Source organism: Pieris napi, chromosome 21 (genome assembly GCF_905475465.1).
Source record: "Pieris napi chromosome 21, ilPieNapi1.2, whole genome shotgun sequence".
NCBI classification, from domain to species: domain Eukaryota; kingdom Metazoa; phylum Arthropoda; class Insecta; order Lepidoptera; family Pieridae; genus Pieris; species Pieris napi.
Window position 1 is genome coordinate 2,234,525 of NC_062254.1, and position 25,209 is coordinate 2,259,733.

Consider the following 25,209-nt stretch of genomic DNA (forward strand, 5'->3'; position numbering starts at 1 on the left):
TCACTTTCATATAATTACTTTACTTTCGCCTTTGACTCAGTGTGGGCGAACCATTGACATTACGATATGCAAATAAAAAACAGACTACATATTAGAAGTTATTAATGACGGTACTTTGCTAGTGAGAGGTTCAACTATCACATCGATTAAGCGGTTAACTATCGTGTTTTTTGAGGAAATATTTAATTTTTAACGACTGGTTTATATTTTAAACTACTTAACTTTTACTTTTTCTAATTGCTTAATTACCAATTTCCCTTAAGCTAATCTTAGAATCAATACAAATATTGGTATAATAAATATATTAATTGGCTGAGAAAATTTATGTTTACACACCGTTCTTTTTTTGTTTCATAGACAAGAAGATTTGATTTTCATCTGCCCATATTTGTGATTGAAATGTTTCTTTGACTGAATAGACTGACGTCGTAACCGAAAAAATGTTTCGACGCTTCGTTTCGCTCCTATCTTAGCATTTAAAACACTTAACTCTCTTACATTTTAGCATAGTTATCTTTATCAAAAATGTTCTTTTCTTTTGAATTCGCGCACATATTTTAGTTAATAATTCTGTTAGAAATAGTTTTTAAGCATTAAGCATGCTGTGTACAATTAGTTTATTTTGTAGGTTTATAAATGGAAGATTTTATTATTATGCATATACAAAGTTACCATAAAGAATACTGTCTTCCGATCTTACTAAAATAAGATTTCGGTTCATGATTCAATCACTCATGAATTTAATTAGCAGAAACACATTGAAATATTGTATAATAGTTAATAAGTTACAGCGCGTGCAAGGTCGAAGGTCGATTGGCAGTGATGGAAACGCAAGCACATCGAATTAATTAAATGAACTTTATTTTATGTTAATATAATTTACTTATAATTTTACGTAATGTATATTACTTTAGCGTAGTTAGCATTATATAATCCTCTAATTCCTCAGCGCAAAACAATTTCGCTAGTTGATTTATTCTTTTCCACCCCTAAAAGGTATCAATTCAAATTTCACAATTGCAAAGTAATTAGCTTAATTTCCACGGCATAGACATTCTGAATTGACGAAATTATTATACAAAGACACGTGTTTTTTGACGTAAAACATTTTACGAATTATACAACTGACTTGTATAATTCTTGTTTCCTTTTGCATCACTGTTGCTGTTCATGAATTTGAAAGATTAGCTTTTAAGTTTTTAGTCTGTTATTAATATTTTCTTTTGTATTACTTTAGATTAAGGTTCTATATTGATATATATATATTTTTATATAACATTTGGTTCTGCACTTCTCGCACGCATCATGTTTCTTTTTTTTTTAGTTTTTTCTCTTTAACTAGGGTTGCCTGGAAGAGATCGCTTATTAGCTATAAGGCGGCCCGTTGCATCCCTTATAATTTGTATGTATTGTGTTTCTTTTATTTGCAACGAAGTGTAAATAAATAAATAAAAGCCGGAATAAGTAAAACATTATTTGAATCAATTTAAATCGATACCTCCTTATTCCCAGAATCCAATCATTACCTTTACAAGCGTAATAGCGGTTTTCAATCAAGCAGTGACAAGATGGCCACTTCCCATACGAAAGGAGGCTTAGTTGTCCGTTTTCCCACAGTTCTGGTGCATTGCCAGGAAAGATTTACGGATCGTTATATATCATACGTGCTTCGGTTTTATTATTATTTTTGAACGGTATTCTCACGCTGTATATTTGCAGTATAAACAAATGACTATAAAAGAGAATATTTATGGTTCTCTTCTGTTACTATAATCTGTATGACAACTCGATGTTTTTAAAGATGTTTTAAATAAATCTTTTGTGGCAATGTGCAATGAGAATATTGTATAGGATGTTATCAAGCGAAAAGAGGGCATAAAGCATACTTCTGACATCGAACGATGACATTTGACAGTTCATCACTCGTATGACACTTCTCATGTCAACAACTCTTTAATGATGTCGGCGTTTACGCGGGAAAATATTTTTATTGCCGTTGTAGGCTAAAAAACAAATTTTGTAGAGGTTAAATCACTTAAATTAACTTAACTTAAATTCTTAAAACTTAAATATTTACCTATACAGTTGAATAAAAGCGACAAAGTTCCGTAATTTGAATTCGTTAAAAAACCAGTGGCACTACAACAATAAATGCTTCTTCAGTTGTTTTCTTCAGTGTGCGAGCGTTTGTTGAATGCGCACATAGAAAAGTCTATCGGTGCACAAACGGAATCCGAACCTACGTCTTCAGAGATGAGTCGCACATGAACATACAATTTACTAAAATTATAAACATGTTGACTTCCAAAAAAGAGAACAAAATTAAAGTACAACACTATACTTATTCATCAATAATGCAGATTAGGTGTCTGATGGGTGCTTAACAGTTTTTTTAATTGATCAGCCCACTACCAAATATATCAAGCTCTGAATAAGTGCCGTTGTATTTATATTTTATATAAATATGTGCAAAAGAATGAATATTATATATAATTAACCATCGGGCTGCTTTTCTACGCTGGATACCCTCTGCCCCACCTGGAGGACATAGCGACATACTTTAAGTCAAGTAAGTCAATTCTATTGTGTTTGCGAAGTATACGAATGAGCATTTTATGTTTAAATTTTACGTCTAGGTTGTCTGGAAGAAACTGCTTATAATAGTAAAACGGCCCATTTACATCTCTTGTCTTCTTTTATTTCTTTTCCCCTATTTAGTCTTATTGTAAATAAAGTATTAAAACCAAACTATCGACCTCATTATCTCTTTCGAAGCATTTAAATATTCATAGATAACTTTCTGTTTCTGTCAGCTATCTGTCAAATGTCAACATGGCTGCCTTACATTAGTTAAACGATTACACTTCCTCTACACTACGGATGTACCACCAGTTATCTAACGTAAAGCGTTATACACCGTATGGTATAAATAGCCATTCAATTTTAAAATAAATATAAGGAAAATCGGTCTTTAAAATGGAATTATATATCCCATTATTTACAAAACATAAGTACATGTAACTATCAAATAAAGTACTCTTATGTCTCTTTCTGTCAAATTTCGTTAACGCTGTGATGAAAAAAGACAGATGAATGTTTTTAAAACCAATTCATTAAACAAACTACAAAACTAATTTTATTTAATTTGAATTGGTCTAAATTTCAAAGGAAATTATAATAAGTGTTAATTTTCTAGAGCGTAAGTCAATAATGTTTTTGGATTGATCTTACTATGGCAGTAATTCGAATATTTGAGGCAGATTTAATAACTATAACGATCAGTGTTGGCGTAGTGGCTTTAGCGTGCGACTCTCATCCCTGAGGTCGTAGGTTCGATCCCCAACTTTGCACCAATGGACTTCCTTTCTATGTGCGCATTTAACATTCGCTCGAACGGTGAAGGAAAACATCGGGAGGAAACCGGCTTGCCGTAGACCCAAAAAGTCAACGGCGTGCGTGAGGCACAGAAGGCTGATCACCTACTTGCCTATTAGATTACCAAATGATCATGAAACAGACACAGAAATCTGAGGCCCAGACCTAAAAAGGTTGTAGCGCCATTGATTTATTTTTAATAACTAAATGGTCAACCGTACAAAGCAAAATAATTAACGTAATAATTATAAACAGTAGTTAAATACGTTTAACGTTTAAAGCGTATTTTATGTGTGTTTTAAACCCTTTCGGTTACTCAAACATTCCTCTCTATTAACAAATAATTACATAAATTTACCGCATAACAAGCGATATACAGTTAATTTAACCATAATACAGGAAGCATTAGTTTGGAACAGATATTTATACGACACAACCTACTTTATAACCTTGTTTTTCAAAATTACACGGAGCGTTGGGAATTGATTGTCTAATGATTATGGTAATCCTAAACGATTAATTTCGAGATAATGACTAAGATAGAGTAGCAATACATGTGTTGTGTTTTTGATTATAATAATTTTATCCCAAAATCGACGGACGGACGCAGCTTCGATCTGTCTGTGCACGGTAAATTCAAAACTTTAGGTCTAATGTAATGTTTGCACGTGAAGTAGGGGCGCGTCGACGATTTAATAAAATTATAAAGAGACAGTTAAATAGATTAAGAAAAAATTATAAAATGACTAGCTGACCGGGCAAACGTCGTTTTGCCATGTATATCATTTATAATAAAAAATAGGGGTTGATCGTAGAGGGGTGAAAATTAGGGGTTGTATGTATTTTTTAATGCTGTATCATAAAAAAATAGAAATTAAAAATTTTGTCTAAAAAATAAAAATAAAAATTTAGGGGTTTAACCCCTAACATTTACGGGGATGAAAAATAGATGTTGGCAGATTCTCATAGATACCGGATAAGGACAAAAAATTTCATCAAAATCGGTCAAGCCGTTTCGGAGGAGTATGGCAACGAAAACTGTGACACGAGAATTTTATATATTAGATTAAAGATTTAAGTTGCCGACTTGTAGGTGACCTCAGATCTGGTACTTTCCTAATTTTTTAATTTTTAATTATTATTACTAAATGTAAGAATATTTATAATACTGTAGATTTGTGTATTGGAAATAACTATAAAATGATTTAACTTCGCATATATCAGACACTTGTGGTCAAATCAAAATCGACCAATTCTAGTAAAGACATGTTCCTTATGAATTTGACACTTGCCAATTGTCAACACCAAGTTGCGTCCTGATATTAGATTAAATACAAATCTCGTACATAGAAAAGTTATTTCGCCAACAACTGATAACATCTAAATGGTATAATGCTTTCACATATATCAATAGAGATTCTGATCGCTTATTTGTAAAACAATGTTGGTATATCTTTATGAAAGATAAATACGAAGCATGCTAGATTTGATGCCTGTGGGGAAAAATTATTTGTATCTACAAACATAAGCGTATATATGGATATATATATTAAGAAATTTCTTAATGTATATATATGTTTGTACAAAATATATGTATAAAATAAGGTCCCTCACCACAAGAGTCGGGGATATTGGGAAATATCTTAAATGGAATCTGTGAATTGGAATGTGAAATTACCGCAAGCTTCTATAATGACTATAAAATGGTCAATGGGAACATGTGTTGCTCATTTTTTTTTACAGGGCAAACGATCGAAAGAAGATGACACCTGATGTTAAGAGATAGTCCATGGATACCCTCAATTCCAGAGGGCTCGCGAATGCATTGCCAGTCTTTTAACATATTATTTCTGGCTTTCGTTTCACAACCAAACGAGTTACCGCGCGGAGAGTCTGTTGCTGGTCCGTAAAAGGAGTACGCTTTTTTTTTAAATACGACCTCCTACCTAGAGGTCCCTAGGTAGAGAGATTTTACCCCGTCATTAGGAGCAGAATTCACAGCTCTCTAGTTTGTAGAAGAAAATGCCGAGCGAACCGGACTGTGGAAGAAAACCAGCCAGCCAGTTGGTGCGAATGAGTAGAAGATGAAATTTTAATGATTGATATAGATATTGATGCCAGATGTTGAAATCAATATTAAAACCTTACAAAATGAAAACCAGACGGCTATATAAGTCATTGGTAGAAAAGCTTTCGCAGAATCTGAATTGTAGATAGGGAGCGGCACACGCGATCTGTAAATACACGATAACCTGCTCAAGCGCAGACCAGGATTGGCATTTACGTATTTATTTTGTATGATATTTTTTTACTAGGAATCGAACTTCAAAATCTTGTACTACTATTATACGCAAAATTACTCGTGTACAGTAAATATAGCTGAAGGATTTGTTTGGTTGGTCTCAGTAACTGGTTTGAAGTAAACAATAATTATTCTCGAAACGCGAAGACACTGGGCACTTGTAGTATATATGTCACCGTAAAATTGTAAACACCGTTAGATTGTAAGATCATCAAAATTATTGTAAATGCTTCTTATATTTTGTGATATTATCGTGAAATCAGATTTTTGTATGGTTGTCTGTCTTGAAAAGTCATTTATAGTATGGACATTAGATTGGGCTATTTGTAAGTTATCTAATTCGTACATGATTGTAGTCTGACTATCCATAAATGAGTAACCAGATACTTTCCGTACACTTCGAGAAATTATAATTTACTTGGGATAAGAAATTCGCAGTAAAGCCGAGATTGAATAAATGTTTATAATCACTTGTGACGTGTTTGTAGCCATGAGCCATGAGATAAAGTGAGATCGCACTAGAATAGTGTTTAATATATGTGAGTGTATCAGTGCGTGAGTGTAAATAGTATATGTAGTGTAAAGGTTTGTGACTATTGTTTTTTAGAAAAAACTGTTTAATAATGGTATAACAAGAAAAATTTTTTACAAAAAAAGGACAATAGTTAAAGAGTCATGCCTGCATGAGGCTGTGTACCTGTGATTCGTTTTTGACCTTAATTACCGGGGTGTTTTCATTCTTTCTTAGGTAAACACGTCCGTAAGAAGTCCAACAGAACTTGTAGTCTTTTGATTTAGCTAGATCGCGAGCGAGAAAGTGTAGTCTAGCGCCTTTCGCAGTGAGCTGCTCGGAGATAAACACTGCAGTTTCTTCATTTTTAGTAGCTCCCAGATGCTTCGCTCGTAGCTTTTCTTTATTTTTGATGTTGTAGGTTTTACAAGATTTTAGTAAATCTGATTTAAGAATCGAGGATGATAACTCAACAATTATTGGAGTATTCGTTTTATTAGAATCTCTTTTCCCTTTTAGCCTGTATATGTCTTTGATATCATCTTTTTTAATACCGCTATTCAGGGATTTTGATAAGCTTACAACCATGTTTATTAAGTCTTCCTTTGATTCTGTGGGTAGTTTTGGCATATTTTTTATTTCAATATTAGCCTTACGTTGTTCCCGCTGCAATTCCTCAAGCTTGTCCTCTAAAATTATAATTTGTTCTCTGTCTTGCTTTAAACGTACTTCAAGCTGTTCTATTTTCTTCCTAAGGTCTTCATGTTGCGATGAGAGGAATGCAAGGCTACTTTCTATGTTGGTATTACTCTCTCTGATCTCTACTTGGGCAGACGTTATTTTTTTAAGCTCTTTTTGTTGTTCCGCAAACAATGACTTAATCATATCTTTCATCTCTTTTTTAAAACTTAATAATTCATCCTCAAATCCATGCTCTCTAGCCCTTTTTTGACGTTGTTGAACATAGCTCGGTGGTTCATTGTCACCGTAAAGGTCTGTGTGAAAAGTTTCCATTTTGTCGACGTTTGGCTCAGAAACACTTTGTGATTTATTGGCCATAGGAGAGCGTTGAACTTTTGGCATCTTATAAATTCACTAATTGGGAAAACACAAAATTGAATATGAATTTATACTTGGGCCAGACCCTTATTTTTTGCTCCGCTACCGCTTTCGCCTTTAAATTGCACTAAGCGATTAATTAATATGACTCACGCACAGCTTTATATATATATATATATATCAAATACAAGAACGATTCTTATCTGATACTCCATGAGGTATTTATGTCAAAGGAAATTAGGTGACCTTTGTGGCCACCACGTACATAAATAATCCTTGATAAGTATTGATTTGAGCTTATAATGGAGTTTTGCATTCGCCCAGGTAAAAATTAAACCATTAGAATTGGGGAACTGCCTTTATGTCTGTATGTACTATTTAGAGCGTTAAGAGGTGCCCCTGGCAACACGAGTGGTATAAAAGGCTTTGATCTATCTAACGTTGTAGGAGAACAATTCACTATCGAAAAAAAAATCGGTTGTCTGTAAAGTCGGTTTACTGACGATAGTTGAACGTGACAACGTCACGAATCGCTCACTCATGTAGGAGAGAGACAGATGTCGAACGCTGAAGAGTGCGGAGTCCGATTGTGCCTCTCTGTCGCTTTGCGCTCTCGCTTGCACTTCAAGCCTTAAACGCCTCAGAGCGAGGTAACGCCTCAGAGCCAGGTAACGCCGCATGAGTCATGTTTTTTCGTGCGTGCAGCCGGCTCCATCGATTTAAAAGACGTTGTCACGTCAAAAACGTGGATTCGAAGAAAAAAAAACATTGTTATGTCTTCCTTGCTTACAGTTATTGTTTTAAAATATGAAAAATCTAAAGTAATTAGTAACGTGATAGCAAAATTTTAAGTTCCTTTCCGGCGGTAGTTTTGATTTGCGTTCCCTTGACACTATTTTATTTTTTTTAGATTTTTTTTATATGTATATATTTTTTTAGAAGGTATTTTATAATGCATATTGGTCTTGTCATAAAATAAAAGTTATAATTATTTTATACAGAAAGGCAAGAAAATCCGAAAATACAATTTAAGATATTATTCGGTAGTTATATGAAATTGTTGGGAAGTAAAATTAATCTGTAATTGACCAAAGAAGTTTGAATGATAACTAAGTTAGTGTAGTACAATCTACCGAATAATAATACGTTAAATTGTAAGCAGTTCGTTGAGGTTCACAATCTTTCGACAGTTTATAATCTCGCGAGATAGATTACAATCTAACGGTGTTTACAATTTTACGTTAACATATATAAACAATTTGTTAAAAACGGTTTTGGTTTTAGCGTGTGTGTTCGTAGCAATATATAGAAGCGTTATAAGTAAACACTTCGATATTCTAAACACTACTTTGTTTTATTGACGTAACCTTCAAGTAACTAAAAGATCTCTGTAGCTAACGTTAAAATTTAGGTTTATCACTATTACTTGCGTAAGTGCACATATTAAGACTAAAGGACATAGTAACCAATCATGTACAAATGATTAAATAAAAATAGTGGCGCTACAACTGTTTAGGTCTGGGTCTCAGATGTTAGTATCCGTTTCGAGATCATTTGTTTGTTTCTAACAGGCAAGTTGGTGATCGGCCTTGTGCGCCTGACACACGCCTTCGACTTTTTAGATCTAAGACAATTCCTCACGATGTTTTCCTTATGTGATATATGAGTGATAAATGCGCATATAGAAAGTCCATTGGTGCCACGTTTAAGCCTAACACTGCTTGCTATGTACAAATTATTAAATAAATCAGTGGCACAACAACCTTTTTAGGTCTGGGCCTCAGATTTCTGTTTCTGTTTCATGATCATTTGTTAATCTAATAGGCAAGCAGGTGATCAGCCGTCGCGTCGCCGTCGACTTTTTGGGTCTAAAACATGTCGGTTTCCTCACGATGTTTTCTTCACCGTTCGAGCAAATGTTAAATGCGCACATAGAAAGAAAGTCCATTGGTGCATAGCCGGGGATCGAACCGGGGATTGAAGCCACTAGGCCAACACTGCTCTTGAAGATGTTAAACAGTATTGCCAATTCAATGTCACTTAATTACATACAATAAATATCTGTGGACCTCCCGCCAACCAAATTGCATTAAATAACTGGTTAGGCACAAGCCTCCAATTTAAAACCACAGGTAACTTATGTCAGCAAAAATAAAAAAGTAAGACCCACGTTCACAGGAGTCGCCCGAGGCATTTAACCTCATATATTGGTTAATACATAATATATACCACACGATCAAGTGATTTTTATATATAACTAGCTGGCCTGGCGAACATCGTACCGCCTAACAGTCGATTCTTTATTTGTTTAAAATACTTATTCTGCTATTCGGGACACCGGTCTAGCTAGTAAGATAAAAAAAAGAAAATTGATAAGACAACAAATACATTATGTCAAAAAATAAAAATTTACCTTCCCGGAACCCCTCCACTAATACTTTAACTTTATGCTATGCTTTTAAAGTTCAAATTGACTTTTAAGTATTATTACGAATATTTTGTATGGGAATATAGAAAAGTGTTGTTTATAGACATTTTCACTCATTTTTTTTAAATTTTTCTCCATAAGAACCATCCTCGTACTTCAAAGTATATTATAAAAAAAAAATCAGACAAATCGGTCAAGCCGTTTTCACGTTATGTCGTGACAACGGAAAACGGGTTTCATTTTTATATATATTTTTTTATAAGTAATCATAACAATCAAATATTATTAACCTACATATAAATAATAAAAATTAATAAAAAGAAAATTAAAACAAAAAGTTGGTCCCTGTGGCAGTGTACCTTTAACGCTGGCAGCATTTCCTCGCTGTATTTGCAATACTTATTCGTTGAGACAGGAAAGCACCAGCTCTGGGGCTACCGGGTCTATCTACCAGGCGCCTATTTAACTCTTTAATTAGCGCCTGTGCACTTGAACCCCACGGCCCAATACTCCAAAGGGAACAAAATCGAAGTTGGTGGAAATACTTATATTTGAGCCGTTTTTTAATATAAATATATCTTATATTTCTAGTTAAAATGAGAGCCTATCTAGAGAGGAGTCATTAAGAGCTTAAAAGTTTTTAGTTTAAAATATATTTCTATTTAATCTGTGTACGAATACTGATTATCTTAATATATATAAATCTCGTGTCACAATGTTTGTCCTCAATGGACTCCTAAACTACCGAACCGATATCAATCAAATTTGCACAACGTGTGTAGTTTGATCCAACTTAAAAGATAGGATAGCTTACATCTCAATTTATACCCGCAATATTATTTTATTGCAAAATATTTGTTTATTAATTGATAATCACAATTCTAACAGATGAAGTGTTGAAAGTACCAACGTTTCACATAAACTACAATTTAATGACATAACCACCAAAAAAGCATGGTGTTCTCCTACCGTTTCCCTTGAATAGTTTACTACTATGTAATATAACAAAAACCTTAGCCACAGCAACGCTTGGCCGGTCTGCTAGTACGTATATATGTCATAAACATGAAAATGACACATTCATTATAGCAATCACAGTCCTGCCATTAATACCAAAATGGTAATAATTATCATAATTTTCCGTAAACGAAATAAATTTAAGTTTCACAATGACAGACCATTTATGCATATTATGTTGTGTTTTAAGTGAATTAACGCATATAAGGCAATACCAAATCACGTTATATGATTTTAATTATAATTGATTTTTATTTTAATTATGATTGGAATAATAATGTTAAATAATAATAATTAAACAGTAAAAGAGTTTTACTATTATTATTTATTTTGATACATTATAATTTTTTGCCAAAAGAAAAACATGTTTTATATTATATATATCTTTAATAGCTCTTTTCACAAAAAAATCTTTAATTAAAGATATATACATAGAATAAATATTTCTTCTATATATTATTAGGGTTTAAGTTTAGGAGAGCTATAAATATAGCTTTGTGTTTAGGTTATAAAAATCGAAATAGTAAAATTAAAACGCTTAAATAAAAAAAAAATTAGTCTATTAAATCTACAAATTTAATACTAAAACTTCGCGAAAAACAGATTAAAATTCACTTAAATGCCGCGATAAATTCGTCTGGTTGGCTTAAAGTTTTTGGATTTATTACAAAACTTTATAACAATGCACAAGTTATGTGACGCTTTTGTTAACGAAACTTAACGTAAAATATACTGGCCAGTAACTTGAAAATCTTTAGAAGATTCCTAGATCCTACCACGTGATTTCAATTTCTAGTTCAATGTTAAATTTTCATACCACGAAACACTGTACTTCTGTTCTGTTATCGACATGTGGAAACTTATAATGACATCGTGAGGATGGAACAGAGATGTTTTAAACACAACGTACCAAAGGACTGCGGCAGCTTCTATCATATATAACATAAAAAAAGAAACTAAAAAGATTTAAAAATATTTCTTTCATTTCATTCTGCTATACTACTCTGATCGACTACACTTACGATAGATTTAAATGTATTAAGAACAAAAAAGGTAAACATGGGGCTATAAGATTGAAGCTTATCTTCAATCTTAAAACCTAGACATTTAAGACCGCAAAGAACATTTGGCATCTACTTTTATTTTTACTTATCATTACTTCGCTAAGAACATTAAGATTAACCTAAGAGATGCCGCATAATATCAAAAATAGAATGCAGGTATGCACCTGGATGTAGATGAACCTATTGTAAGAGTAATACACAAGTTATATTTATATATATCAATACGTGTCTAATGAAACTTAGGTGCGATGTTGTTCATAACAAAGGTATGTAGGTACGATTACAACATGTCAAAGTGCTAAGCGTAGAATTGTTTACGAGTCTAATTCCATTTTTTTATAAATAATTTAATTAAAACTATGTTGTCTTTTGCATTAAATGTATGTATTAATGTGTATTGTATGTGTATATATCAATTATTTAGGCAGACTATTTTGAACACGAAATTTTGTTATCAATAATAATATAACAGTAAAATCTGTACCCTTCCCAACTATCACAAATAGGTCAAAACAACTTGTAATTTTCACACCTTTAAACCAAATTTTATCGTCTCCGATACTCCGGTAGTTTAGTGGCTTTCTGGTTAATGAAACCTAACATTTCCTTTTCCGTGTGACATAAAATCTATCGGCAAGTGCGACATATCCTGTAGAACGAACATCAGACATTTTGTACTGTATGCACGATACCCGTGATAATCGCTGTTTAGAAACTTTATCTTTAGACGTATTGATAGTATTTCCAAAAGTTCGAAGTAGTTTTACTACGTTTACTACTAGTTTTCCACCTTAATAAACTTACGAGTAGGTATATAGCTAGGTTATTATAGAAAAATGTGTGCAAAATTCAATAATAAGAAACTGTTTCAATAATAAAAAAAGGGAAAAGCGATACTTTTCTTTAATAAAATCCTAGAGGCTCTTTTATCTCTGCCTTTTAATAAATGTAAGAAATGTATTAAAGAAAAGCTGTGTAAAATGGCTTACAATAAAGTTAACGATTATCTAGTTGATAAAAAGGCCTGAGACTAGTGCTAGACTGGCTACTTCTCTTCTTCTTTTCCTCTCGGCCTACACCATCTGTCTTCTTTGCCGATGAGTAGGGATGTCTACCGATTCAAATTTGACGATTGTATCTTATATTCCATAATAAACATATTTTTTTGAAGTTATACTTCTTTAGACGCGTTATGAAAAATTGATGAGAGTGAAATTTTACGATGCACGCGTGAATTTAACAGAATGAATTTGCCCACGGAAGATGCTACAGCATTGGACATAATTTAAAAACAACATTCGAATAATAATAGAATTTATGTTACACTAAATGTGAGAGAATAATAATAAATATTTATTTATTTAATTTTTCAAATGTAAACTTAACTTTATTGACTAAAATGACTCCTTTTCCAGTCTTAGATTATTTAATTGTAATTAATTATTTGCATGCAATCAAAAACTATTTTTACTAATGCCAAAGAAGTATAACTTCTTACGCGCGTACATAAGTACCTACACGCACCCTTTTTTTTAATAAATCTGTTTTCGGACTTTGCATTTTGGGGCAGCTTTAATACGTTAATTATATTTCCTTTCAAATATTTACTAAAAGAACGGCAACCTTGTTGTCAACAATTGTATAAACAATTTAAATAAAAGTATAAATTGTAATTGAGAAATAAAAATATTACTAAGTATGTCCACGTATTAAAGACCTAAAGAACCAATATATGTATCTATAGACTATAGAAATAAGCAAGAAGCCTTCGTGTTCATTGTTCCAATACGTGACCACGTCCTTGCGAGGCCGACTGGTATTGTCTGAATGACATGCGCGTAGGCAACTTTAACAAGAGGATTAAGATTAACGTATCGAATTCAACCTGCTATGAATAGAAAAACATTTAACCTTGTTATTATGAAAGCTGTATTTTTAGTTACGATGCCTCGCTAGTTTTAAAAATGGAACAACCAAGTTCAAAATTTCCAAATGCTGGATTTAGCGCATTAATCTAATATATAAAATTCTCGTACAAAAATACTCAGAACAACCTAAAAAGTTTTCATTCCGGAAAACTAAACAGTCTCTGGGGTAGCATAAAAAAATGTTCCATGTTGGTATGTACTAAAAAGATAACTAAAGTACTACTAAGTTCGCGGGGGCAGCTAGTTTTAGCATTTAATATTATTAAATGAACCAAACACAAACATTTATACCTATAGATCTGCGGTTTATGGGTTTTTCACCACGACAAAAAATACCAGTAATTATAAAAAATACAACAAATAAACTAAAGTATGGACTTTTATAGGGTTGTCAAGTTCTATAAATACCCTGTTAAAGATAACTAAAATAAATAGAAGAAAAATCTATTGTTATGTCAAATTATTATTTTTTAATGGGAAACGTGTTTACCTCGTGAAGTACACCTGCAACACTAAGAGGTTTGCAAATGCGTTGCCGGCGTTTAAAGTTTCTACGGTTTGGTAACCTGGAATGGCAGCTGGTTCCATTAAGAGGTGATGTGCGGCAACAAGTGTTTTAAAAATCACTCTGTCGTGGAACACCACACATAAAGGCCTACCTTGTGGAATTGAATTAACGATGTATTACAAATATATTTTTACATTAAATAAGTTGGATTAATGACATATATAAACCATATATTTCAGATATGAATGGAAATGTACTTAAAGGCGTCGGCAAGTGATCGTGAGTCGTGCAATTTGTACTTTATATAGGTACAAGGCCGTTACGTTAAGTTACTCAACCAAAACCTTATATTAATTACGAGGTAATAATAATTGATGATTTCAAAAGTTAAACATAAAGCTGTAAACATCCTTAAACTGTCTTAATACTATTGTGGCTTAGTGGATAAAGCGCACGGTGTTGGAAACTTGAAAAAAAAATGGAACAAACAAAAAGCTTTTTGTTTTTAGAATTAAATAAGAAGAGTTTAATTTGAGAATTTTTAATAATGATAAATATATAACATTAAAATTATATAATAGGGGGGCCTAGAGAGCCAAACAGCCATTGTTCGCTGACAGAAGCTGCTGGGTAATAGACAAGTGTATTCTCTTTTTTAAAGTAAGCATAAGCATGCCTTTTGGAACTTTAATAAAAAAAAATGTAATGGTTTGAGCATGGTGTAGAGCATTTTAAATTAACTTCTTATTAACGTTTGGTGTTGAATAGTATTGAGAGAAATCAAACTATTCATTTATGTAGAAGTTTCAGGATATCCAAATTTGCTCCCATCACACTTTGAAATCGATTTTCATTTAGTTTAATTATTTTTTATCTCTTCGTGTTTGTTATGTTAAATATTGTATTTTATTTTTCTTGTTTCAACGTCTCAGTGTGTCGAGCGTTGGCAAGCTTTTATAAATAAATAAATACTATATAACTAATAATTAATAAAAGTTTTGGCTGTTTTAGATCCCAAAATAAAAGCCAAAAGCGATAAGGCTATATATAGCCTTATCGCTTGCACACTCCATAGTGAACGAGCGAGCGATTTTCCGATTTCATTGAGATCCGACAAATCAGGAGAACCAGCTTTAGGAGCCTCAACGATCACAGTTGCGAACATCCATACCCAAAACTAAAACTGATGTACGAGCGACTTCCTAGAACCTACAAAAACACTTAGCGGTAGCCATACCCACGTCAACGCAGGTTACGTCCTTACAAGGCCGTCTTGCGTTGTGGGTGGAAACTGGTTGCGCACTGTACGGTATAGAATATCATTATGGATACTCGTGAGAAAGTTGTCTGTGATTTTTTGCTTTGAATTATTTTGTTACCGTACAGGTTACATAGTTAAAGTTGTATTAATGTTTTATGAGGTATAAATAGAGCTAATGATTGCAAATTAAGTCTGTTGGTTTAGTATCTTATAAAATACATATGTATGTGAATATTATCACGTTTTTAGAATGAAATTATAGCGGTGAAAAATTACTTTAAATAATTTTTTGTTGGTTTCTTATATGATAAACGAGAGTGCGAAATAGCCATAAAAGGCAGCCCATGGACAAAAAGGAGTGTGTTCTTTTTGTTTTGAGCTCGTATCTCTCAAGTAAGACCTCCACTAGAAGTCGATTCCACAGCTCGCCAGTTCGCAAAAAGAAGTTCCTAGAGAAGCGTAACTACTGTAGAAAACTTCCTGCCATCGAGGTGAGGATTAAACCTGGTACGTATAATAATTTTTTGTGCTAATCAAACGGATATTATAAATAAGTACATTAAACATTACTTACCAAGGCCGCATATAAGATAAGTAGGCGGTGGTTTCAGGACGGATCGGGAATATGCTCCACGGACGGTTTCTAATGCCCGGGGTGCACCTGCAACCAACAGCACCCCGGGTGCCACGTACCCCGCATACCGGAGTTCCGCCGTGGCCGCAGCGAGAGCACCAGCCCACCAACATTTCGCATTCGCCGCGAGGAAGCTCTGAAAAAGACAATATTCTTATAAAAACAGTTTTGATGAAAATGTATGATTTAAAGATTCATACAATAGTTTATATTTTGCGAACTTTTGTGTAATTATTCTTCTGAGATAATACATTCATGTAACATTCAAGTGTATTAGAAATATGGTGACATAGAAGGATAATTTATTAATACACTTTTTTATGTAATATATACCTAAACAAATGTAGTGAAAATTACCACATTAAAAGTTTTGGATAGTCCAAAAATCTTCCTGGTGCTTACAACTATTTATTTCTGGATGGAATGATGTTTTGGTACCTTCTGCCCTAAACTTCACAAAAAGCATTTTAATGATTGTTACTAGGTATCACTTTTCATTTTAAAAAGTATAGACACTGGAATTCATTTCGATTTCGGAAGTCCCAAATAAGGAGTTGGAATGTTGAACTAGTTCCACGACTGGAATTACAAGGCATGCGAATTTTTGAGGTTTATTACTATGTCCGCCTCCGCAGTATCTGTATCTTGCTCTATGCCCCGTTTACCATAATATATTTATTATTACAATAAAAAAGGGCGCGTGTACTTATGTACGCGCGTAAGAAGTTATACTTCTTTGGCATTATTAAAAATAGTTTTTGATTGCATGCAAATAATTAATTACAATTAAATAATCAAAGACTGTAAAAGGAGTCATTATAGTCGATAAAGTTCAGTTTACATTTGAAAAATTAAATATTTATTATTATTCTCTTACATTAAGTGTAATATAATATCTATTATTATTCGAATGTTGTTTTTAAATTATGTCCAATGCCGTAGCATCTTCCGTGGGCAACTTCATTCTGTTAAGTTTGTGTCACGGTGCGCGCGCATCGTAAAATTTCACTCACATCAATTTTTCATAACGCGCCTAATCAAGTATAACTTCAAAAATAAAAATAAACGCCTTTTTATTTCTTGCAAAAGAACAGAGTAAACTATAGTAATAAATCAATTCATAAAGTCCGTTGCGTCGCTTGCGCATTCTACTGACGTATCTTAACAGCTACCAATGCAGTATGCCTTACATGGGTAGGCGTAGCTCCTATAATTTGTAAAACTTACTGAATCACAAATTTCCATCTTGCGCCCGTAATTGATTTGTTCGGTGCAAAAGGACGCTGTGGCATTTGTTAGGCCAAGTTTCGAAATTCGAAATGCCAAACGAGATCATGTCAAGGCAACTCGTACAGAGAAATGCTCGCTTTCATTCTTAATCTTAGGGCGGTTATGGACTAACGTTTTTAACGCGCATATAAGCTCGTCTTTGGAAGCACATGTAGGCACGTATAGGCGTGCCCTTTGGCACACGTGCAACTCGTACGAGCGTTGTCGCTATATATTTAACAATACATCAAAAGTGAATGAATTTTTGAATCGTGTAGAATTACTTCGCAGTTGGGTAGAGTGTATTAAAGTGACCGGTTCTCTGTCTTGATGTAACCATCGATGACATCCATCTTTTTCGTCTTCTCAGTCGACGGCGAAGTAACGCAAATAGCAATGTTTCTTCGACAGAATCCATATTGATACTGTCACGATGACACTACCGGTTCGAGCGAACGCTGAAATATGCCAGTATACGCACGTCTGGTTTTCACTGGAAAAATACGCTAGTCTGTAACCGCCCTTTAACATACTATAGTCATATATATAACTTCCACCCGCAACGTCACCCGCGTTTTTGACAAGTGAAGTTTCAATAATAATGGTAATATTTTAATATGTCAAGTTCAGTAGCCTGGGACTTATTACGTTCTATGTAAGGAAGAAGGCTTTGTTTATTTGGTTGACGTATTATTAACACGCTAGTCTTAGAAAGTACTAGTTCTAATTAAAAAATAAAAATAAATAAGTTGCGCTACAACCCCTTTAGGTCTGGGTCTTAGATTTCTCAATCTGTTTCATGATCATTTTTAAAACTAATAGGCAAGAAGATGCTCAGCCTTCAGCCGACTTTTAGGTTTAAAGACTTTATTTCTCAAAAAGACAAAAAATGTCACTTACATGAGAATAATAGTTCATAATAGTTATGTAAGTTTTTTGAAGTGAAAACTTCTTTAGCGGCGTTGTACACTTTATTTGGAATGGGTAAAAAATTTTAAACTCGCGTCAGGACACGTGACCTGATCGAAAATTCGTAAGACGGATGGAGAGTAGACAGCTGGCGCGGCGTATTTAATGTAATATCATGTTTGTGTACGATAGCGCAATAAATAAATATTGTAGTCTACCATATAAATGATAGTACTTTTATACTGATAATTAAAGCAATTCGTGCAAAATTATTCCCTAACCATCCCAAAATATCAAAAATGCACAACGTTAATATTCAAATTTTCACTTCTGCCGGCACTCCCGGAGTGCAAACCTTCGTTTTTTTTAAGTTGTTCTACTATTTGAAGACTAATGACAAATTAAATTTATTAAGGGCACTCAACAACTCGCTTATAAAAGCTAATCACAACAACACTAATTATGTCATTTCATCACTAACGTAATTATCAGCCAACCCTCACGCTTCTACAATACATAAGTCACTATTATTAAATATTAAGCCGTAAATTCCAACTTCAATTTTGGATGGGAATTTGCACGTTAGTACATACTCATATATCTCAGTAACAGCGCTCCGGTCATTACGAGTTAACGATTATTTTAGATTATAATTTAAATAATTCACTAAAGATTTGTACAAAATAAAGATGCTATTGGTACATAAGATTGCTACATCTGTTGTTCAATAGCAGTACAATGAATCTCACTTCCATATTATCATTAATCCACCATCAACATTAACAAAAAACTACTACAACTACCTACTAAAAAAACACACATTTTTCTACCAATACATATGCTATGTATCGCAGACAACAGCTATGTAAAACGTCTATACATGTGTACGAATGCGGTCATTCACATATCGCACCGCCATAGTTCACAAAACTTGCCGTAAAAAACTTGCTTTACGAACCAGAATTATCCATAAAGACATTAGTATTAAAATAACTGTACAATGTATCGCGAATTTTATGATCGCTTAACAAATTTAATGTTATTTACATTTCATGGTAACCGATAAAATTGCGGATTAATATCACAAAGGTTTAGTGGTCGACACACTTGATTCTTGTTAAAAGTAATAATCTAAGGCACAGAAAAGGCACTTCAGACTATATAGGCGTGTTAGTCTGAGTCTGGTAAGAGAGAGTGGTAGATTGAATTAATATCAAAGAAAAAAAAATTCTGCATAAATAAATAAATGCCGCTTTACCGCGGCAGTCCCCGAGTGCCACAATTTTTTAATAGCAAACGAGCCCAAGGGACGCCCAAAAAGGGTAGTCATCGCAAGCCATAGACATCTATTTTAGTGGGTGCGTTGCCGTCCTTTAAACAGTTGGAGGCCGTGTCTCCCAGAGAAGACCCATTATTACAATTTCATTATTTATAAGTCTTTCAAAGTTTTTAACTGTATAAGAATGTATTATCAATCGTGCGTATCATTTCTTTATAAAGGCAGGACTCACACGGGAATGTTCACTAACCGTGAATATAAACATGGGTTATTATAACGACGTATTCCTTCTAATATACGTCGTTTGATAGTAAAATGCAAATCGAATAATACTGGATCGAAATATACACCTTGCTGTAGACCCTAGAAATGTCATTAAACGACTTCAAAATACTAATTATTTATTATTGATCATGAAACATACAGAAATCTGAGGCCCAAACCTAAAAAAGGTTGTAGCGCCACTGATTTTTTTAGCAATCAAATTAATAATTCTTCTTCTTCTTTTAGTCCCTCTCCACTACTGCAGGTTGGCGGTCTTCTTCTTGGTCGGACTTCTTCTTATACTTCGCCAAGCGCATCAGCTGTTCTACGCTGTCCACTCCCGTCCATTCTCTGATATTGCAGAGCAACGACTTCCTCCTTCTGCAAGCGCGTCTTTTCCCCTCAACCCTGGGGGCCCAACCCCATTATGACTTGAAGAAGTCGGTACCGTTCGTGTCGAAGCACATGGAAATTAATATACATAATAATATATATTGTTGCAATGTATTTGTGGAGTTAATAAAATTAGCGAGAATGTATCAACTATTTTATCTTCGTATGAACAGAGAAATGTAGCTCAGATAACAATCAGTTCTCACATTTAGTTCCGTGATTAAATTAATTAATCGTATTGTTGTTTGACTGTTTGCATTAATTACGTGTATATACGTTTGACCTCTGCGTGGGAATGGAAAAGAAAATGCCGATTTTCTTTTCATTTTAATATAGTAGCTATCTTTTGTTGTTATGTTTTTTGTTTTGTTAATTTCCGAGTAGTTCACAAAACAGATATGAAATCCAATGACGTTTTAGTGAAAACTACGGCAGTATTAAAAACATAGAGCAGAGATCCTTTTCAGCTTTTCAATGATTAAAAGCAGCGCATATGCAGAGGGTTACATTTCAAGCAGACACAAGATATTGAACTTTAAAATATACAATCATATATTACATAGGTAATTTTATCACAAAATTTGAAAAAGGATATTTTTATTCATATTATTTTTCAATGAAAATATTACGGTAAAACAATTGACTGAGCTTTGTTGGCCTAGTGGCTTCAGCATGTGACTCTCATACTTGAAGTCGTAGGTTCGATCCCCGGCTGTGCACCAATGAACTTTCTATGTGCGCATTTAACATTTGCTCGAACGGTGAATGAAAACATCGTGAGGAAACCGACATGTCTTAGATCCAAAAAGTCGACGTCGTGTCATCACTGTAGGCTGATCACCTACTTGCCTATTAGATTTAAAAATGATCATGAAACATTAAGAAATCTGAGGCCAAGACCTAACGAGGTTGTAGCGCCACTGATTTATTATTTAAAACAATTGACTGTTTTTTGTTATAGTGCACAGTTTACAAAAAAAAATACAAATTTTAAATCTCCTTCTTCGGATTTTAAGTCCCTTTATAGGTTAATTTCGTAACTCAAATTCGTTACGAAACCTTTATTTAACTGTTTTATATCAATAAAACAGTGATAGATATAAAATGATAGTCATATAACCTATGAACTAATACACAATTTCACTCTATTGAAATTTATGTTCGTTTTCTATTAAGTAAAATGATCCGTGCACTACCAATTGGTACAAAGCTGACCCTTAGTTCAATAAACGAATTTATATTTGACATTAACCAGCAATTTTGTGTACAATTGGTTTTACCAATAAACATATGCCAGATATACACACATATAAAATTAATACAATAATAAATAACAATAAAAATAAGACAAAAATTTCTTGAACTTCTTTTGTTATTTGAAATTCTAAGATTACGAGTACTTAGATTATTTATTTAATTATAAACACTTCCTTGCTAGTATACAATAGAATTAAAACAGTTAAGTAAAAAGGAGAGGGACCAGCGGCCTTATCTCTTTCGAGTGATCTCTTTCAGGTAACCACTGTGAGACAAAAGAAATTAAACTATATAAGGTGAGCGCAAGACGTGAGAAACTACATAAGACATTTAATTAAAATATATGTTAAAAGAGAAAGGAAAAATAATAAAACAGGTCACAACAAAAAAAATGTGCACATAAATCTCAATAATTTCAGATGAGTTAGATACGATGTGGACAGGGAATGCTTGTACAGTAGAGATTTAAAGGATATACTTATTTAAAATTAAGAATTATAACTCGTCTTTGGACGGGGCTTAAAACATTAAAAGGGCCATTGACCTATTATAAGATTTGTACGTATAAAAATGTGTAGTTGTTTACACATATAAACTCTACAAATTGAAATTGCCTAGCAAAGAGCAATAAACTTAACCATATTTCATGTACCAATCATGTGAATGATTGAACAATACTCGCGGATTTTGCATACAATCACGTATAGCGGAGGCTAAATGTTCCTCGCTATGGGAATTTCCGTGGGAAATGGGAACTTAAATAGCCACTTGTATTGCAACCTGTGTTAAATACACTTACAATTCGTATTTTTTTATCAGTACAACAATATATGCAGTGTTGGTGTAGAGGTATCAACGTGCGACTCTCAACCATGGGGTCGTAGATCCTGGGCTGTGCACCATGGACTTTCTGTGTATATACGCATGCGCATAATTTAAATTCACTCGTACGGTGAACCCAAAAAGTCGACGGTTTGTGTCAGGCACAGAAGATTGATCACCCACTCGCCTATTAGAAATGATCACGGAACAAATACAGAAATATGTTCGGACCTAAAATATATTAACATCAATGGTACATCACTATCGTCCTTCGCCGAGTCTGCCTATATGTTTGCGATACTCAAAACTACTGTTTTCATCGGTAGAGTGATTCAGGAAGATTTAGATGATTTATTCTATTTTATTTGTTGGAATATAATCGAAAACGTCAAACCGTCCGGGAGCTTTCATCGACATCCTTTCATGTGTAACAAAAACCATGCATAGTATATTCCTATTTTATATTAATACTATAGCAGACCGGCCAAGCGTTGCTATGGCTAAGGTTTTTGTTATATTACATAGTAGCAAACTATTCAAGGGAAACGGTAGGAGAACACCAGTCATGGGGACCACCATGCTTTTTTGGTGGCTATGCCATTAAATTGTAGTTAAAGGAGAAACGTTGGTACTTTCAACACAGCGCCATCTGTTATAATTGTGGCTATCAAATAATAAACAAATATTTTGTAATAAAATAATATTGCGGGTATAAATTGAGATGAAAGCTATCGTTTCTTTTAAGTTAGATCAAACCGCACACGGTGTGCAAATTTTATTGATTTCGGTTCGGTAGTATAGGAGTCCATAGCAGACAAACAACGTGACACGTAATTTATATATATAAAGATGAGTATCAAGCAATATTAACAACTATGAATTGGGAATTCGATACCATGGGAAACTGTAATATCCAATACTAATAGCTTTTAGTAGTCAGGTCAATGGGACTATGGAAAACTGCCAACCGGGTGCAGTATCTCCTTAATTTGGCTCGGTAACTCATGTATAAGTATTGTAGCAGTATCTAAATGGTATTTTTGCTCTCCAAATATTATATTATCTTGGGCGTATTTCACCTCTCTAGTCTTTCCAGCTCTCATTGCCTCATCTGCAACTTTACGCCAGGTTTCCTTGGGACTGCCACGCTTTCCTTATGGGTTCCATTCAAGCCTGCTTGGTGATATAATAGGAATATCTTCGGAGTATATGGGCTATCCATTTACACTTGCGTCGCTTGATCTGCTGGCTTTTCGGGGTTTATTCACAACGCTCCCAATGTTGTTCGGTAAAGATCTTCTCAGACCACAAATGCGTGCATTATAAAGAATAACTTTTCAACCCAACTTCAAAGATATAATGCTTAGGAAAATTACGTACAAGCTTTTGTAGACCATAATAATGGGCAATTGTGGATAAAAGCAAACCTGGTCGGTCAAAATGTATCAGCTTAACATCTGAGAGTAGACGAGATCAAGTCAGTGAAACAATAGTTTGTATTGGCGATGGACAAAGAGATTTCGGAGATTGACTGCCGACCTTCAGTGCTCAGAGAGAGACCGGAAGGTATTCAAATTTCAATACTGGAAATGAATATCGTATTTATTTGAATAAGTATTCCCTTCAACCTTTTCAAGATTTCTATTTATAAAATTTAAATCGCATGTATCGAATTCCTAATATAGATAAAAACTGTAAACCACATTGCTACATATGTTCTTACATCATGAATGAAGTGAAAGCATCAATGAACCATACAATCAATGAAACTTAAATAATATAGAAATCAACGGATATAATTTCACGTTTGTTCTTATGTGGTATTGTATTGAATACATGTTTCATTTTCTCAATGGATTCGTGAGAGCATTAGATGTTGACAACTTTACTTATTGTATTTATATAATGTATACAATGAACCTATATGAAACAATACAGGTTTATTGTATTTCTAATATTTTATTACCAGAATAACCATTTTCTTAGACATCCAAGCCTGGTTTCAAATTCAGTCTACGGAAGAAATACTGGAAGAAATTTCATTTCAAGCAGGTTGTCATCACAAAATCAAAGAGATTTAACTTTAAGCCTTGAAAGCACAAAAAAATATGGACAAAGAATGCTTTAAAGCAACTCAATCTTACAGTTTCTAATTATCTCTCTGGAATCGTTAGTTACTTTGTGAGATTCTACTCAAATGACCCTTATTTTATCTAAATTCTAACAAGACATGTTATATTTTCTTTTATGTTATAGAAGGCAAACGGGCAGGAGGCTCACCTGATGTTATCTGATACCGCCGCCCATCGACACTCACATTGCCAAAAGTGCGCAAGTGCGTTGCCGGCGTTTCGGACCTATGTTGGTCGTAGAGCGCAGAATTGCAATTTTCCCTTGGTTTTTACGAAAGTGTGTATAGTTGCGTTACCATTAATATTAGCGATAGTATTATTTCGTAGTGAGCAGTGTTGGCCTAGTGGCTTCAGCATGCCTCTCTCATCCCTGAGGTCATAGGTTCAATCCCTGGCTGTGAACCAATGTACTTTCTTTCTATGTTCGCATTAAACTTTCGCTCGAACGGTGAGAGAAAACAACGGCTTGCCTTAGACCCAAAAAGTCGACACCGTGCGTCAGGCATAGAAGGCTGATCACCTACTTGCCTATTAGATTAACAAATGATCATGAAACCGATACATACATTTGAGGCCCAGACGTAAAAAGGATGTAGCGCCATTGATTATTATTATTTCGTATACACGAGATGTGCAGTCAACCTCGAGCTTTGCTTGCTATGTTATTATAAGCAATATTTTAATTCCAAATACATATGTCATAATTTACCATAAAAGGTGTGTTTCTTAATAAATACTTTGTATAAAACGAATTCTAATTTCGTTATCAAATATCTATTCCCATTAGGTATCAAAGT

The 25,209-nt window shown here is 33.7% G+C and overlaps 1 protein-coding gene across 1 annotated transcript in view; it reads right to left on the minus strand.

Annotated features, from left to right (window-relative positions):
* Window positions 1-25,209, minus strand: part of LOC125060165 (uncharacterized protein DDB_G0287625) — a 169,437-nt gene that overhangs the window by 63,140 nt on the left and 81,088 nt on the right. The window contains exon 3 of the mRNA XM_047664933.1: window positions 16,028-16,223. Coding sequence (XP_047520889.1) covers window positions 16,028-16,223 — 196 coding nt within the window. The remainder of the gene's footprint in view (window positions 1-16,027; window positions 16,224-25,209) is intronic.